The sequence below is a fragment of the Triturus cristatus genome, chromosome 4_1 (assembly GCF_964204655.1).
Source record: "Triturus cristatus chromosome 4_1, aTriCri1.1, whole genome shotgun sequence".
NCBI classification, from domain to species: domain Eukaryota; kingdom Metazoa; phylum Chordata; class Amphibia; order Caudata; family Salamandridae; genus Triturus; species Triturus cristatus.
In genome coordinates this window covers 282,087,664-282,106,148 of record NC_140585.1, presented here as the reverse complement: position 1 = coordinate 282,106,148, position 18,485 = coordinate 282,087,664, and the positions used below count along the sequence as shown (strand labels likewise).

The 18,485-nt window shown below is 46.3% G+C and overlaps 1 protein-coding gene across 1 annotated transcript in view; it reads right to left on the bottom strand.

Moving 5' to 3' along the window:
* LOC146854280 (zinc finger CCCH-type antiviral protein 1-like) overlaps positions 1-18,485 on the bottom strand; it is a 230,261-nt gene that overhangs the window by 88,186 nt on the left and 123,590 nt on the right. Inside the window, exon 4 of the mRNA XM_085652057.1 lies at positions 8,692-8,968. Coding sequence (XP_085508183.1) covers positions 8,692-8,968 — 277 coding nt within the window. The remainder of the gene's footprint in view (positions 1-8,691; positions 8,969-18,485) is intronic.

The following is an 18,485-nucleotide window of genomic DNA, read 5'->3' as shown; positions in this document are numbered from 1 at the left end:
TCAAGAGAGGTATAGGCCAAGGAGAAGAGGGCCCAGACAGACCACCGCCCGTTCAAATTTCTAGAGGTGCTGGGGCTAGCAGGCTTATGGAGGGAGGAACACCCAGGGGCCCATCAGTACTCGTATGCAGCTAACACGATGCACTCTCTGTTCAGGCTAGATTACCTGCTGGGGTCGAACCCCCAGCGGAAATGATTTGGTCACACTGCCTTTCGGCCTATGGGCATTTCCCACCACTTCCCCATTGCTACTTACCTGACCACCAATACCCCACGACTGAAGGGGGAATGTAAACTCGATCTATGGGAGCTGACGGATTGGAACAGTCGGAAAATTGTGAGCGAGGCTATGACCAAGTACTTCTCAGACAACAAGGGGATGGTAGACTCCAGTTTAACCCTCTAGGAGGCTTTTAGGGCAGTCATAAAGGGGGGGGGGTCTAATAATTGCACACATCAGGGAAAACGAAAGAGAGAGACAGGGAATCGGGAGATGGAGGCCCAGCTGACTACCTGGGAAGAGGAGTATGTGGTGGTCCTCTCCCTGGCTCTTGCCCATAAGATTGACAGGTTGAGGACAGATCTGCAGCCACATACTCATCAGCAGGTGAGGGCAAATTTCCATTCACACCAGGGCAGGTTATATCAGATGGGCAACAAGGCAAGAAAGCTCCAGCCCTGGCTGTTGCATAAAGAGAAAGGGCAACATTGGGTGCCAGCGGTCAGGTCCCCCAAGGGAGACATGGCCGAGACCCCAGCGGCAATCATACAAGCTTTTGCCTCCTACTTGGGGTGGTCTGTATTGAACCCAGGCCAAATGGGATGGAGAAGACCTGAGGGGCTTAATGGTGGACATCTTAACCCCCAGGTTTGCGAGAGAAGTGAGTGAAGAGCTAGAAGCTGAAATGACAGAGAGGAAGATCTCAGAGGCCTTCAGACAAATAAAATGGTGGAAATCCCTTGTCCCTAACGGTTTGCCCCCTGAATTCCTCAAGTGTGTCAAATCACGTGTGGCAGGCCCAATGCAGGATATGTTTTATAGTGCCTGGTGGGATGGGACCTTCCTGTGGGACCTGAGGACGGGAACGATAGTGATGATCCATAAGCCTGGGAAACCCCCCAGGGAGTGTGCCTCCTATAGGTTAGTATCCCTGCTCAACTTTGAGACTAATGACCTGACGATGGTCCTGGCTAATCACCTGGTGTGAGTGAGAGACTCGCTGGTAGACCCTAACCAGTTAGGAGTTATGCCCTATGGGGCGACAAGACACAAAATAACATGATTGACAGGATGATTTGCCCATGGAGACAGAATAACTGAACTGGCCATTCTCCTAGTCCTAGATGCAGAGAAGGCATTCAACTCCCTCGGTTGCAGCTGCGACCGCTGGCTAGCCTCTTGCGATCCGGCGCACTTCCTTTGGATCCCTGACGTCAGGGGTAACAAAGGAACAGAGGAACCAGGCATTTTCTATTTGTCTCTCTTTTTTATACAGCAACTCCTGTCAGTTGAAGGGCACAGAGCACAGTTGAAACATTTAACTGTTTAAACTTGTAGGAACATGTGGGCAATTGTGCAAAAGATGGTTTTTGATCCAAATTTTTGGGCCTGGGTGCAGCTGCTTTATACGTTCCGATTGCCAGGGTAAACATCAAGGAGGCAGTCTCAGGGGACCAGACCTCAGCAGGGGCACCCGTGAGGGATGCAGGCTTACTCAGACCACAGCTGGGGCTGAGTGAGTGAGGGGTGCAGGCTATCCCCGCTAATTTTCACTATGGCAGTTGAACAACTGGCAATATGGATACGCAGATCCACCCTCCTGAGGGGGTTGTGATGGGACCCCGGTTGAAAGACGTTGTCATATCCCTTTTACACAGATGGCATACTACTCCATCCAGCCGAACCCAACCGCTTCATGCCCCAAATTCTACTGATCCTGATAGTGTCTGGATCTTATTCAGGACTCTGCATTAATTTGGGTAAATCAATAAGTTACTACCTCTCACTGGGTGCGGGAGGAGGTACGGAAAGAAATCTGGAGTTATACCCCTAGATGGGAACCAATTGAATTTAAGTACTTGGGTGTCTTTGGGACCACAGTTAATGAGCTCTTTATCCAGGAAAACCTCATAAGGGTCCTTGACTATAGAGGGGACATGGGTTGACGGCTGAAGATCCCGCTGTCACTGCTGGGAATGGCTGCTCTATACAAAATGATTTCTCTGCCAAAATGTCCTTACATCTTACAAAATACAAAGGATAAATCGGCTTACACTGACTAGGAAACCCCTTGAGGGTGGGATTGTACTCCCCAACTTGCAACTTCACTACTGAGTGACCCAGTTTCAGGTGACAAAAGATCGCAACAGGAGCCATCATTAACGGCAGATTGGCAGGCTATTGACGCTGGGGGCTTCGTCATCTGCTTATATAGGTGTAGAGAGGGGGCTCCCCTGCTTCCCACGACAGTGATGGTGAGTAAAATCTGGAAAATGGGAATGAAGGCCTTGGGGTTAAAGGATAGAGTGACGCTACAAACCCAGCTATAGGAGGCGGATATCCTTGGCAAGGTAAGAGCAATAGGAGGGTATAAGAAATGGGACCTGCTGAGCATCTCAAAAGCAGGGAGCCAATATGAGCTGGTGGGTAATCAATGCATCAGATATCTGCAGCTGACATATATTTGGCATGGTTATGAGGAACTGTTGAGGGCGATCTCAGAATACTGGAGTTCTGGGATTCTCCCTGATCCGCCATGAGGTGTTGCATATATACTCTACTCATCTCGACTCCCTGAGGGAAAAATAGGAGGAGGAATTGGGTAGTTTCGAGGACGATGACTGGGGTGTGTCAGTAATCCCGTCAAGTGCCAATCAGGGCTGGGTTTCGATTGATACAGCTGAAGATTCTCCTCCAGGTGTACTTCACCAGGACCAGGCTGTTTTATATGGGTCCGACTGAGACGAGGGTGCGGACAGAGCGGTACACTGCTGCATAAGATATGGGGATGCCAGAAGATCCAGGACTTCAGGAAGGCGGGTGCAAGATAACATTTGACTAATTTGACTTCCCTGGATATAACAATAGACCTTACCCCGCAGCTGTTGGCCCTGGGAGTGTGGTGAATCAGACATTCGGTCGCCATGCACTATTTTTTGGTAATGTGGCCCTGATGGTGGCGCGGTGTGACCTGATCCAAAGATGGGGGAAGTGCTATGGTCCCAACAATACAGGAATGGAAGACTGGTATGGACTGGTGCAAGAGGGCTGAAGAATTGGTGCATCAGGCAAGAGGATATGGCTTCCTAAAAACTCCAGGGGAGCACAGGCAAAGGGACTGGACCTGGATGGGGTACAACATGGTCCTGGAGCAGAGTGGGTCTCACTAATGGGGTTCCTGGTTGAGGAGTGGATCTGCTGTACTATACTCAAAGCTACACTACTGAGAGTTTATCTTGCTGTGTCTTTAGTACTGGAGTATATTGTATGATGCCTGAGCTAGCTTGTCTTGCACGGATGTTTGGTTGCATAACAACCATATGTTTATTGTTACCACTGCTGTGGTGGCATAAACGTAATATGAAGATTTATTTAAAAAGCCACTGGTGTTATGTATAATGTATCCAAGACACTTAAAAAAACTGAAGATCATTTATTTAGCACTCGGGGTATAATGTTTATATACATTACTTGCCACAGTATTGACACAATTGCTTATCCTGGTAGGAACTGGAGGATGGAATGGGTGAACCAGATATTGTTTTTACTGAACCGAGAGTCACTGGAGTTGAGAAGTGCAAAGAAGCTGAAGCAATAACAGCACTCAAGCTTATGTGTTTGACAAATTGGTTAGAAATGTATCTGTAGAGGACCATGAGAAGTATGAGAAATTTAACATGTGAACAGTGAGGGAGGAAATTGATTTGATAGATGGGAGGTTGATGTGAGGAGGGTGCACCCATGGGCCTAAAGGGTCAGATTGCTGCTTTAAGGCATGAATGACACCTAGGAAGGTGCAGAACGAAGAGGCATTTGTCAAAGTTAATGATAGCTAGGACATGATGGTGCAGCCACTGACTTGGTGAAGGAGGTACACAAAGCTCCTTTCTCCTTGGGTGGTGGGAATTAGCCATCCGAACCTGGCAAAAGTTTGTTTTAGTTTTCATGGGTCCTATTCCATACTCACTACAAGAACGAGATTGTGGGGCTCATGTGAACTAAACTACATACTGTCACAAGAGTGTTACAAGAGTCTCACAAGAGTGCCACTAGTGATTGGCTTTTTTGCTTCTTACAAGACAACTGTGGAGACCAATGGCTGGAATGAGCAGTGTAGTACATCAGGATAGAATAAGTTGTACAAGACACTGTAGCTTGAAACCAAGTGAGTGACGAAGTGATATATAACACAGTCATTTTATCTGAGTAATTAAAGGGAGGGAGGGAGGGAGCGAAACGTGCTGGACAAGACATATACACAAAGGGATGTCTGCATTTCTCTTGTTGCTGGGTAAGATCGAGGAAATGAGGCAAAAATAGGATAATCAATAATTGTGTGGAATTGTTTGGTGTGAGCATAGTATGAAGGGAAATAAGAAAAATTCAAATCCTCCCAGTTACTTTAAAATCATATGACACGGCTATGGCGTGAATTCTGTTGATTTCTCCTATTTTCTGGCATATGAAAGGTTGGATGAGATTAAAGAGGTTGGATGACAGCTACTTATTTTCAATTAAATTCCTTGAGAGTGACCAATATTATTAGTGTTGTAATAGAGATCACATCATACAAGATTACATTAGTGGCCACCATATGTAAGGTTACTACCAGCGATCATTTCAGTGCGTCAGGCATGTTGTCAGCAGTAATGTAATAAAGGCTTTGCCCATATGGAATGCCTCTAAGTTTGTAATACATAACAGCCAAAGCTGCATTGAACATGGGACTAAGGTAATAGCATTTGTAAAAAGTCTCCTCAATACCACATGATTTCTCATTCAAACATCAGCTTTACACATATTTAGGACATCTAGACATTTTTCTTCAAATATCAGCTTCAGAGTTGCGAAAACAAACACATTTTCATATCGAATACATAATTTCAATTTTGGTATACTTATATTAATTCTACCAAACAAAAGCTTCTAATTGAATAAACTGGGCTGCACACAGGAAAGCTGTTCACAGGTAGCTGGTGAGCTACCAGCAGCTCATAAGCTCTTCATTGGAGAAGCCTAAATTAGAAAGATTCTCTGGCTGTTAGTGGTCTTCTGGCAGAATAGATGCAAGGTGCTTGGAACGTGGTCTTTCCAGTAGCTGCCCGTGCAGGGAAGCACGGTGGGCAGGTCAGGGACAGGGTGTGGGCGGGAGGCTGGAAGTGACAAACAATGGAATAGGGGAAAATAAATAGATACAAATAAAACCACTTAGCTTGCACTCACCGACTCAGTGGTTTTATTTATTCATTTTATTTCCCCTATTCCGTCATTTGTCACTTCCACCTCCCCCACCCCCGTCTTACCGCACTTACCTGCATGTGCCGCCACTGGTTCATTCATTATTTCAAGACTACATTGAAGAATGTTACTTAATCTTTTCTGATTCCAATTTTTACAAGACAATTATCAACAAAGTGCCTGGATAAACCAGGCACAGCATGGCTAGATGTCGAGCAGTAGCCAGCTTACAATTCAGCCAGCACCAACAATGATGATGGTCACTTACTCTTGCAAAAAACTAAGTTGCACTGTGAAGCAGAGGCTTACTCCTACTTTCTGGCCGAATATGGCTTAGCCATTTCTTTAGATAATTTCAATGTAAATATCACATTCAATGTTTTATATAATACATGCTTGAGTTTTAGGAGGTGAAGAATCCTGTGGGGAGTATATTACATTAAAAAAATCTCAATTTACAGGTTGGCAAAACATCAGCAGGAGACTACATGGAGCCATGCACATAAGTATTTGGTAATCGGCATGGATTCATTTATTCTGACATATAGATGTAACATATAGGGGCCGATTCTGATCTCGTTCGGAAAGCAAACCGAATGACTCGGATCTGGAATGCTTTCCGTGCGGCTCGGGTCGGTGGGAGTCCGACCGAACAAGTACGATGCATTTGAATGCATCCGATTATGATTCAGTCAGACTCCCATTGACTTCAATGGGAGCATGTGTTCCGAACACGTACACGGGCTCGTATTGACAAAAGGGGTGGTTGGGGATAATCATGCACCCTGGGGTGCCTGCCACACTGTGCATGGTTTGCAAGTGGGGGACCCATGGGTACCCCCACAGGCCCAATTTGGAGGACCCCAGGTGAAGGGGGCCAGCTATGGGCCCCCGAAGACACCTTTTAGATCTGGGCACACCGAATTGGAAAGGCTGTTCGAATCGTTCCTCGTACTTGCTCGCTTGGAAACCAAGCCCATAGAGATGTACGAATCTGCTCCGGAAAGGCTTGATTGCTCTGAATGCCTTTTAGAACCGATTCGGTCAGCGCTAAGGGTTTCCAGGTATCATACTTTGTCGATCAGAATTGAGAATGATTCGGTCAGAAGCAAGAGCTCCGCACCATTTTGGTGAAAGCCGAATCCGATTCAGAGCTCTTCCGACCAAGATCGGAATCGACCCCATACCGTTTTGCATGGCCATCGACAAATGAAACCTGAGTGCATGGGGCTAAATCCTGGCAGTGAGGTAAAATCGGGGATAGCTGCACCAGCCTCATTAGTAACTCCACTAAGATGGTGAGAGCATGATGGGAGGACGGGCCAGATTGCCTTGCAGCCAGGCATAGGGGTCAATAGTATTACTGGCATGCTCTCAATCTAGGGCGTTCACTGTACAATAAGTGCATTCTGGGGTTTGTGATCCTTGGTTACTTTGCAAGAAACTGGAACCCGGCAATGATTTGTGTGAGCTAGGACCATTAGAAGTAGGTTTATCATAAATGCTGCGTGATGAAAATGAACGGCTATCTCAGCATCATATCAATATGGTTGTTTAGTTTTGTCATCCGCAAGCAGGGTGCAGAAAAGATTTCTGGTTCAAAAAGTAGAAAGCAAGGATTTGTCGAGGTCAGGAAAGACCTTGAACGGCATGGAGGATTATACAAGTGATAGGGAGGAGTTAATTGCAGATTTGATTTCACGAGTGAGTGTTTAATAACAAAAGGAGGCCTGAGTGAAAGTGAATAAATCTCTTTATGTAGTGCTCATTGCATACACAATAGTTTTGATAAGTACTGACAACTTCGTCCTTTGCCCCTATTTATTTTTCCCCTATCCCATCGTTTTTCCTACCGGATTGTGACTGCCCCTTTCACCTTCCCATTGAAAACATGTACAAAGCAAGGTAGTTGGAAAAGCTTTCTCTCTCAGTATCTGTTGGTACCGAAGATAAATGTAAGCAGGCAGTGACTCAAGGCACGTTATACATTTTGGTGCCACAAACATTTGACGCAGACGTTTTTTTCCAGTAATAGAAGAAATGAATTAGAAGTGATTAGAAGCATTTGGATTGAGGTTGCAATCATGGACACCCCAAAAATATTTTTAGCTGTTTTTTTTTGTCAATTTAAGTTCCTGTTGCAATAACAATAATATAAGTGATTGTGTATTGGAAACAAAGGAAAACACAATTCCTCAAATTTTTGTGGCACCGAAATGTATACATTCAGCAACCACTGATATTAATAATGTGTGAAACAATGGAAAAAAACCTAACTTCAATTCACTAAATAAACAAAGAAAACACAAAAGTGTAAATTTAAAAGAAATGGGAGCTAAACTTGGTTGGTAAATATACAAAGGAATATTTTAAATTTAAAAATGACTAAAAGAGGGAAGGTGCCTTTTTATTACAGCCTTTGTGTCTCCAAAATACCTTTGTACCAAGAAAACCCACCGAGTTGGAATCTTTGCAAGTTCTTTCACAAAGCAGGTGGCACCTGGCAATAGATCCAGAACACAAGGTTTTCCTAATCTTTGGGCCACAAGTACAAAGCATTTTTATGCTCCAAAATGTAGGGAAATCACAATTTTAGATCTTTGTACATGCGGCCCATTGCCAGATGTTAAATTTCTGGACACACCACTTTGTCTCTCAATAAAGGGAGACAGTCCTCCTTCTTTAGATCAGGCCAGTATTATCAACCTCTTACTATGTATTAATAGTGGGTCCTAGGTCTCACAGGTCACTGCACCTAAGCCTAAAGCCGACTGCTAATGAAGCTAATTATTGAACACTTATCAAGCAAATAAGGCACAGCATGTCCACTTAAGAAGGACACTGAGACTATCCATGAAAAGAGAGAGACAAGCTCGCCAACTCATAGGCTTCTTGCACCATAGAACTAACTAATTAGTATAAGGAAGTGTATTGAAAGGAAATTGCCCTGAGAGCTCTCATTTGTCGAGTTGCTAACCAAAGCAGTAACTCTCAAAACATGATAACATCTTCATACTAAAGTTGAAAAGAGCTTAAACTTTTAGATACCTTGCCATTTTCACATTTTCCAGCGGTTGGAGACCAAACAAAATTATATTTAATTTATTTAGTAAAATCCAATCTCTCTGCTTCCTCAAAATGTATCTGTTACAGCGAATGACTTTTTAGAAGCTACAGATATAAGTTGGGGTCAAAGGATATTTGTTATGAATTATATGGTTTCTTCATTGATACCTTTGTTTCCCTTTGGCCGCTCATTCTTCCAAGGCTCCTTTCGTGCCTCGTTGCACTGGTGGATGCGCAGGATCTGGATGTTGTTGGTCATCTCCATGCTGAGCCCTCGTCCTTTCATCACCTCCATGGTAATGTCGTCCAGCAAGTTGTGCGATCGATTGCACTTGAAGTAGCGACACTGTCCCTTGGCAAAGTATTGGCAGACATGCAGCCTGTGGCATTCCTCTCCCTTGGGGCAGGGTGTGTCATTCTTGCCTCCCTTGTAATCATGACATACCTTGATTGGAGGAAAATATATACAATTTTGGAAAAGTTATAAAATTGGTTTTGTGCTTTGGCTAGGCAGAGTTAAAAAATTAAAAACTAGGAAGTGACATTTTCTACAAACTACCCATTTCTGTCATTTACTTTTTTTGTTATGTATTTTTCAATGTTTTTTAAGTATGAATACCCAAGAGAGAGGAGGAACACTTAGAAGATTGTAGAACTAGCGAGAATAGAGGAATGTGAGTCCATGTTTGTTGGCCAGGGCAGAAGATGGCGAGGATGAATAGCGGATTCGGAATCAAAGGGGCAAGGGCATTTTGATTAGCAAGCATCTTAAGTTGTTATGGAGGTGCATGCATATTAAGAGGATGATGAGGAGCATTACACAACAAACAGACGGCATAAAAGAGATTGATACAGTTGTCTCTATGGTTCATTTGATGTTGGGATTTAATAGTAGTATAGAAGTGTTCGATGACTTCCACCTGAAGAGTGGTGCAGTGATTTAGGGCCTGGTTTAGAATATAGCAGTCTTTAATCTGTCTGTAAGGGTGACAGAGGGCATTAAGTCTCCACTAACAACTCTTCTAAGCCCACTCATTAAACTATTATTACACAAAACTCATTATAAAATGTACTACTTATTAAATAATCACCAAATAATGAATCCATGAATTCATCACAAAATAGTCAAGCAATAAACTGAAAAAACAACAAGCAATAATGGATCAACAAAAAATGTCAACATATGTACAAGCAGAACTTTCTTCTGAGGCTAAAATGAAAATGTAAAGTTCAGATGTTTAAAAGCAGAAATGCAGCAAAAGTAGAAGTGATGAGGAATACAGAAACCACACCTAAACAAACATTGGCAATGCAAATATGTCTCACCTGCAAAAGATTATTGCTGATCTATTGGCTTTGCCATGCTGGTTTGCATGCTTGTCGTCCGACCAACATCGTTGCAGGAAAGGGACCGACCGACAAGGAATCGGTTAGGACCCACCTAATTAAGATGCGACCGCCAGCACAGCGGTCGGAAACATACCCATTACAATTGAGGCATGTGCTGGAGGTCGTTAAAGGGCCGTAGCACATCCCGCAATGCTAAAGGGTATGTTTACAAACATCCATGCAGCTTGTGGCAGACACCAAGTGGTGCCTGCCTCACGATACATGGATGTTTGGGGGAGGCTGCAGAGGGACGGGGCCTTGCTAGGGGCACCTAAAGTCCGTTTCCGACAGCCTTTCAATAATAACAATAATAACCTTGAATTTGTAAAGCGCACAGTTACCTCCAAAGTGGTTTCCCGGCACTGGAAGATTAAGCGAGCTATTGCACAGAGTCACATGGTGCTGGGCTGACCTGCCGCTGGTGCCGGGGATTGAACCGTGAACGGCGTGGTCCGAGTCTGGCACCCTGGCCGCTGAGCCACACCTCTTCCTCAATGACGGTCGGACTGCCATTGAAAGGCTGCCTGAAAGGGATATCTTAATCCCTACGGCGGTGCCTGAGCAGGCACAGCCCTATTGTAGGAGATTACTTTCCTACCGACAGAATCGTCAGTCGGTCCCTCTGCATGCTGCCTCTGACCGCCGTGCATCTTATTGTGGCAGTCGGACCGCAGCACTAGATGTCGGTCTAGATGTCGATCAGACCGCAATTGACAAGCCGTCGGATGTGGTATGACCAACATCATACTGATGGACTTTATTTTTAATTTATTTACCATTCTAAAATGGCCAACAGACAGAGCATGGAGCGGGGTGTAACAAGGACTGAGATAGGGGATCTGTTATTGAATCTGGAGCCAGATGTGTGAAGATTTTGTGACTCTTAAATGGTTTGCAAATGGGAAAAGGAAAGTATGAAATGTATCAAACTGGTTTTCAGGTCCATTCGCAAAAATAACAATGTGAAATGAACCTTAGTAACTAACGATTTTTGCGAATTAAAATAGCGATTGCCTACTTTTGATTTCCCAAGTGCGTTTCCTAAATGGTATGCATTAAACGTTCACATATTGCGAATGGTTGCGTGCATGGATATTTGTATTCGCAAATCAGCATCAAGTGCGAGCGAAACACCTTTTTTCATTCAATTGCTGCTCTGTAAGCTGTGGTAAGGAGGATGAGGCTTTTTGCTCCACACCAGTAGAGGAGAAGACAAAGACAGGAGCGCATTTTCTGAGCTAGAGTGACTTTATTCCAACAGACTAAGAAGAAGATTTATGATTAGTATAGGCTGAGAAGCACTGTTATTTTGGATATAATTTCTGATATAGACCCAGTGTTGTCTAGGGCACATGCAGAAGTGTGTCTATCCTCACCCATGGACATGTACTTTGCTGCCTTCACCTTTTAGCCTCAGAGAGAAAGCAGGAGGTGTTTCTCAGAGCTCACTGTCCGTTTTTCTGCAATTTCCTGAATGCGACGCTGCTTAACATTGATAGACATTTCCTAGCAATCCCCCAAATTAGCAGCAAACTAAGGAATATGCTACTTACCAGTATGCATCTGTTCTTGGCATGTAGAGCTGCAGATCTACACACTTTTGCATAGATCTCCATCTGGTGTTGGGCCCGGATGTTTGCAGTTTGTTTTTCCTCTTGGAAAGTCTTTGGAAGTCACGAGGTCGGTGACTCCTCCTTTGGTTCGTATTGCGCATGGGTTCGGCTCCATCCTCAGATTGTTTTTCGCCAGCAGGGAAAGATGGAGCGTAGTAACTACAGTGAAGAAACCCATGAGTGTTGTATCTAAATAAGATAGACTGGAACAGATACCGGTAGCCGGGGAGGCGGGTGGACGTGTGTAGATCTGCAGCTCTACATGCCAAGAACAGATGCATACTGGTAAGTAGCATATTTCGTTCGAGGCATATGAGCTGCAGATTACACACTTTTGCATAGACTATATAGCAGTTCCCAACCTTAGCGGTGACCACCGATATCCGTTGCAGTGGTTTGAAATAGTGTTTTTAGTACAGCCTGGCCCACACTAGCTTGTTGCTTGGTTTGCACATCTACACAATAGTGTTTAGTGAAAGTGTGCGGTGTTGACCATGTAGCTGCTTTGCAGATATCATCTAGTGGGATGTTGCCCAGAAATGCCATGGAAGCTCCTATCTTTCGTGTAGAGTGGGCTTTAGGGGGAACGGAAAGCGTTCGTTTTGCTTTGTGGTAGCAAATCTGGATGCATTTTACAATCCACCTAGCTATCCCTGATTTTGATATGGGGTTGCCTTTGTGTGGTGGAGAGAAAGAGACAAACAGTTGTTTGGTCTTTCGGAAAGGTTGTGTTCTTTGGATATAGTAAAGTAAGGCTCGTTTGACGTCTAGCGTGTGGAGAGCCCTTTCCGCAACAGTCTGCGGTTGTGAGAAAAAAACTCGTAATTCTACAGATTGGTTTAGGTGAAAAGGGGAAATGACTTTAGGTAGGAATTTTGGGTTGGTACGGAGAACAACCTTGTTGTGGTGCATTTGAATAAAAGGTTCCTGTATAGTAAGTGCTTGTATCTCACTGACCCTTCTAAGGGAAGTGATGGCTACAAGGAAAGCTGTTTTCCATGTGAGAAATTGCAGTTCGCATTTATGCAAAGGTTCAAAGGGAGGCCCAATCAGCCTTGTGAGAACGATATTTAAGTTCCACACAGGTGAGGGTGGTACTCTGGGGGGAATTATTCTTTTTAGGCCTTCCATGAAGGCTTTAATGGCGGGTACCCTGAAGAGTGAGAGGTGCTGCCTGTTTTGTAAGTAAGCTGCGATTGCTGCAAGATGTAGCCGAATGGACGTATAGGCTAGATTACACCTTTGTAAGTGGAGTAAGTAGCATATAATGTGTTGTATAGACGCCTCTAGGGGATTGATTGTGTTGTTATGGCAGTAAACCACAAAGCTTTTCCACTTGGCAGCGTAGCAGGCTCTAGTGGTAGGGCGTCTGGCTTCCCTGATGACATTCATACAGTAAGGGGGAAGGTTTAGGTACCCAAATTCTATGATTTCAGGAGCCAGATCGCAATGTTGAGCTGAGCTGGGTCCGGGTGCCTGATCTCTCCATGGTTCTGGGTTAGGAGGCATGGTGAGAGGTGTAGCTTTTGGTGTGGTACTATGGAGAGTTGCAGCAGCGTGGTGTACCACGGTTGTCTGGCCCACGTTGGAGCCACTGGGATCAGTGTGAGAGAGTGCTGTTGTAGCTTTCGCACCACTAATGGAATGAGGGGGAGAGGCGGAAAAGCGTACGCAAATTTGCCTGACCAGTTCATCCATATCGCATTTCCTTTGGACAATGGGTGTGGGTATCTGGCGGCGAAGCTTGGGCATTTTGTGTTTTCGTGGGTGGCGAAGAGGTCTATCTGTGGATGCCCCCAGATTTGGAAGAACGGATGAAGAACCTGTGGGTGAAGTTCCCATTCGTGGATCTGTTGTGTGTGTCTGCTGAGCAGATCTGCCACTGTGTTTTGGACTCCTGGGACATGTTGAGCTAGGAGAAAGATTCTGTGGGGAATTGCCCATCTCCATATGCTCTGTGCTAATTGAGAGAGCTGTGGAGAGGGTGTGCCGCCTTGTTTTTTAATATAATACATGGCCGTCATGTTGTCTGTGCGAATGAGGACTGCCTTGCCTGAAATGTGTGTTAGAAAGGATTTCAGGGCTAGAAAGATTGCTAGTAACTCCAGATGGTTGATGTGGAGTAACTTTTGTTGCGGCGTCCATGTGCCCTGCACTGTGAGGTGTAATAGATGAGCTCTCCAGCCGGAGAGCGATGCGTCCGTTGTCAGTATTATTTGGTGAACCGGGTCCAGGAACGGTCGACCTTTGGAAAGGTTTGTGGTGTTCCACCACTGCAGAGAGCGATGGGTGCGACCGTCTACCAACACCAGATCTGTCAGTTTGCCCTGGGCCGGGTAGCATTGGTGTGCTAAGCACTCCTGGAGTGGACGCATCTGGAGTCTTGCGTGGGGCACTATGAAAATGCAAGAGGCCTTCATTCCTATGAGTTGCATAAACACTCTTGCTGGAAGGGAGTGTTGAAGTATGAAGGTTTGTCGCAAAGCCTGAATGCTTGCAATCCTGGCCGGATTGGGGTAGGCTATGGCTTTTGAGGTGTCTATGGTGGCACCGAGGTATTGCTTTATGTGTGATGGTGTTAGCTGGGACTTTTGGTGGTTCACCGTGAAGCCTAGTTGGTGAAGTAGTTTTATTGTAGTGGTGGTGTGGTGTACACATTGGTTGTAGGATGTGGCTTTTATCAGCCAGTCGTCCAAATATGGGAAGACGTGAATGTGCTGTCTTCTGAGGTGTGCCGCCACTACCGCTGGGCACTTGGTGAATACCCTTGGTGCTGTTGTAACCCCGAATGGGAGCACTTTGAACTGGTAGTGGTGCCCGTCCACTACAAATCCGAGGTACTTCCTGTGAGCATGGTGTACCGGAATGTGAAAGTATGCGTCTTTCAAGTCCAGTGTGGTGAGGAAGTCGTTCTGGGAGAGGAGCGGAAGCACCTGCTGAAGCGTTACCATGTGAAAATGGTCTGAATGTATGTATGTGTTTAGGGGCCTGAGATCTAGGATAGGTCATAGAGTCTCGTCCCTTTTTGGTATTAGAAAATATAGGGAGTAGACCCCTAAATTTTGTTGATTGGCGGGAACTTGTTCTATTGCCTGTTTTTGTAGGAGGGAGATTACCTCCTGTTTTAGTAATGTGGAATGTTCTTGTGACATTGGGCGTTGCCTGGGTGGAATGTTTGGGGGGGGGTAAATGTTAATTCTAGGCAGTACCCTGACCGAATAATTTGGATCACCCATTTGTCTGAAGTGATGTTCTCCCAGACGTGAAGGAAATTTTGTAGTCTGCCCCCAACCGGAGTGGAATGGTCTGGTGGGAGCGGGGGGAAGTCATTGGGTAGGCGGTGTGGCAGAGCGGGCGGTATTTGTTTTACCTCTGCCTTTATTGTTATTACCCCTATAGCCTCCTCTTTGATAACCCCTTGTAAAGGTGGACTGAGTGGGGGATTTGTAGGAAGTGGACGCGCTATCTGAGGAGTAGCCTCTAGACGTACTCCGAAAGGAAGAGCGGCGAAAGGAGTGCCTAGGAGTGTGTGATTGCAGGGCTCCCATAGATTTCGCCGTATCAGTGTCCTTCTTCATTTTCTCGAGGGCCTCATCTACCTTTGGGCCGAATAGGTGTTCTTGTTCAAAGGGATGATTTAAGATGGAGGCCTGTATCTCAGGTTTTAAATCTGATATCCTTAGCCAAGCATGGCGACGGAGGAGGACGCTAGTGTTAATGGCCCTGGAGGCTGTGTCTGCTGCATCTAAGGCACAGCGTATGGAGGTGTTAGTTATTGTCTTACCCTCTTGAATCAATTCATTGGCCCTATTTCTGTATTTTTCTGGGAGGTAGTGCATTATGGTTTCTAATCCATTATAATGCGCCCTATCGTATCTGGCCAATAGCGCTTGGGTGTTGGCTATACGCCATATATTAGCTGCCTGCGACGCAGTGCGCTTGCCTGACGCGTCCAGTAGCTTTGACTCTTTGTCAGGTGGTGGTGCTTCGCCTGACGCCTGGGAGTTTGACCTCTTCCGTGCAGTGGCAACCACTAGGGAATCTAGTGGCGCTGGCCCTTTGATATAGGCAGGATCTGTGGGGGCAGCTTTGTACTTTTTTTCTATGCATGGGTTAATGACCCTGCCCTGACTGGGTCCTTAAAAACCTCTGGCGCATGTTTTACCACCCCCTTGAGCATAGGTAGTATGGATGTAGACCTATGTTCGGTATCAAAGGTGTCCAGGAGGAAATCCTCCTCTACTGGGTCGGTGTGTAACTCTACCCCATGATAATGTGCTGCCCTCTGAAGCAAGTGGTGGAAACCTAGAGAGTCCTCCGGTGGAGATGGCCTGGAAAGATAAAGGTCGTCTTGTGGGATGTCTGGAATATCTGGGTTATTGTAGTTGTCCCATGGGTCTGGGGATCCTGTAGGGGTGGGGTCTTGGGGCACATCCCCTGGATCGTGATATGGGTCCCCCGATCATCTTCATCTGGAGACGGGGTCGGAGAGCGATGAGGTGGGGGAGAAGAAGGCGGAGGGGGCGGAGGTGGAGTGGGGGAAGGAGGTAGAGGAGGTGGGGAAGGTATTCTGAAAGGGGAGGTAGCAGAGTCCTTCCTCTTTGGAGGTGGAGGCGGAGCCGGATTGTCCAAATGACTCTTTTTGAAAGAGAGTGCCAAGTGTCCAGTTTTTGGATCCTTAGTAAGAGTTTTTTGTAAGGGATCCGGTGTAAACAGTTCTTGTGACAACGTTTGTTCCGTCGGCGCCGAAGTGTTCGGGCCGATGACTTTTTAGGCTTGTCCGTGCCGTGCTTAGCACTGGGCTTGGGAACCTCAATTTTCTTGGTCGGTGCCGAGGTGGACTTCGGCGCGGAAGTGTGGGCGCCGAGGGCTTTATGCGGTTTGGTCGGTACCGAAGATGGCGTCGGTACGGAAGCGCTGCGTTTCGACCCCGAGGGCTTTGGTGCAGGGCTCGGTGTCGATGTGGAGGCCGGTTTATTTTTCGGTGCAGAAGTGTGTTTGTCGGCACCGCTGGCAGGCTGGCTCAAGCCCGAGCCGCCGGAAGGCTTATGTGGCTTCTTCACCGGGCCCGAAGGTGGGGTGTGTGAAGCAGTGTCTCTGGTCTTGCCTAGGCCCAGAGGCGAAGGCGTGACCGAAGCCTTTTTGGGTGTCGGCACGGGTGTGGGAGGGGGTATATTACTCACGACCCTCTGCGCCGGGGTGATGTCCTCCAGGTCTCAATCGTCGGCTTCGAAAGCACTGACGAGGTCTTCTTCGGTGTGCTGCTGTCCCGGATCTTCGGCGTCGTCTCCGAAGATGTCGACTGGAAAGGAGGTCGAGGAGTGTGCCATGTTGCGTCTGGCTCTTCGGTCCTGAATAGTCTTTTTCGATCTGAAAGACTTAAATTCCGAACAGTCTCTAGCCTCGTGTTCAGGGGAGAGGCAGTGGTTGCACACCTAATGCAGGTCGGTGGGGGGGAATTTGGACCCACATCGAGGGCACTTCTTGAATGGAGTTCTTTCCATCAGCCGGGACCGGAGATGGGTAGGCCCGAAGGCCGCCGTCGACGACCGGAACCGGAGATTTGTCGATGAGAAGGTGATTGTAGGAGATCGCGATCGAAACAATACCGCGATGAGTGAGGATTCCGCTTCGATCGAACTGGAAATGTTCTGAACCGGAGCGTGAAGATTACCTCCGAGCCCGATGGCGGAAAAAAACAATCTGAGGATGGAGCCGAAGCCCATGCGCAATACGAACCAAAGGAGGAGTCACCGACCTCGTGACTTCCAAAGACTTTCCAAGAGGAAAAACAAACTGCAAACATCCGGGCCCAACAACAGATGGCGATCTATGCAAAAGTGTGTAATCTGCAGCTCATATGCCTCGAACATTAGAGTTTTTGTTTGGTCCTTTCCCCAAGTGACAGGCTGCATGGAAGGAACACATGTTTTAATTTGTTCACCAACTGACCCAGTATATTTGTATAGAAATAGGAAAAAACTGCATTCTTTAAATAGATACAAATGAATAAATGAATGAATGAATGAATTTCGACTTGTATCGCGCGACTAAGCCCAATGGGCGTCAAGGCGCCTAACCAAACCAAGCTAACTAGATGAAAGATAAGGGAACTTATTGGTAGGCCTTTGTAAAGCACCAAGTTTTAAGTGCCTTCCTAAAAAGATCCATAGAAGGTTGGGACTTAATCTCCAAAGGAAGAGTATTCCATAAAAGAGGAGCAACGATGGAAAACGCTCTGCTGCCCCATCTAACCTTCTTGGAGCGGAGGACTACCAGCTGATTAGAGTCTGAGGAACGAAGAGGTCTGCTGGGAATGTAGCGGGTCAACACAGACCCCAACGCATCTCCAGGGCCAGCCGAAAGGGCTCTGTACGTAAGGCATAGCAATTTGAATGAGACCCTATGGTAAATAGGAAGCCAATGCAGGTTCTTCCTGGCCGTTGTTGCGGAAGAGTCCTTTGGGAGTGCCAAGACAAATTTGGCAGCCGCGTTCTGCACCACCTGAAGACGCTGGATAAGGGATTTATTGATCCCCACATATAATGCGTTACAATAATCCAGTCTAGAACCTACAAGGGCAATCACAGTTTGCTTACGTGCCTGAGGGGACAGATAATGAAGAATTCTCTTCAGAATCTTGATGACACCCCAGCAGGTGGCTACCGTCCTATTGACCTGGAGATTCATGGACTGTGAAGTATCAAAGATAACGCCGAGATTCCTAGCCGATTGTGAAGGGGTGGGGCAAGTTCCTAAGGATATAGGCCACCACTCACTAGACCAAATGTCCTGGTCTTTTCCAAAGATCAGGACCTCTGTTTTATCGGCATTCAATTTTAAGGAATTTAGAATCATCCAATCCGCCACCATCTGCATGCATGACCTAAAGCCCGACGCCAAAACACTAACAGAGTGGGCTAGGGACACCATAATTTGCGTGTCGTCGGCGTAAGACAC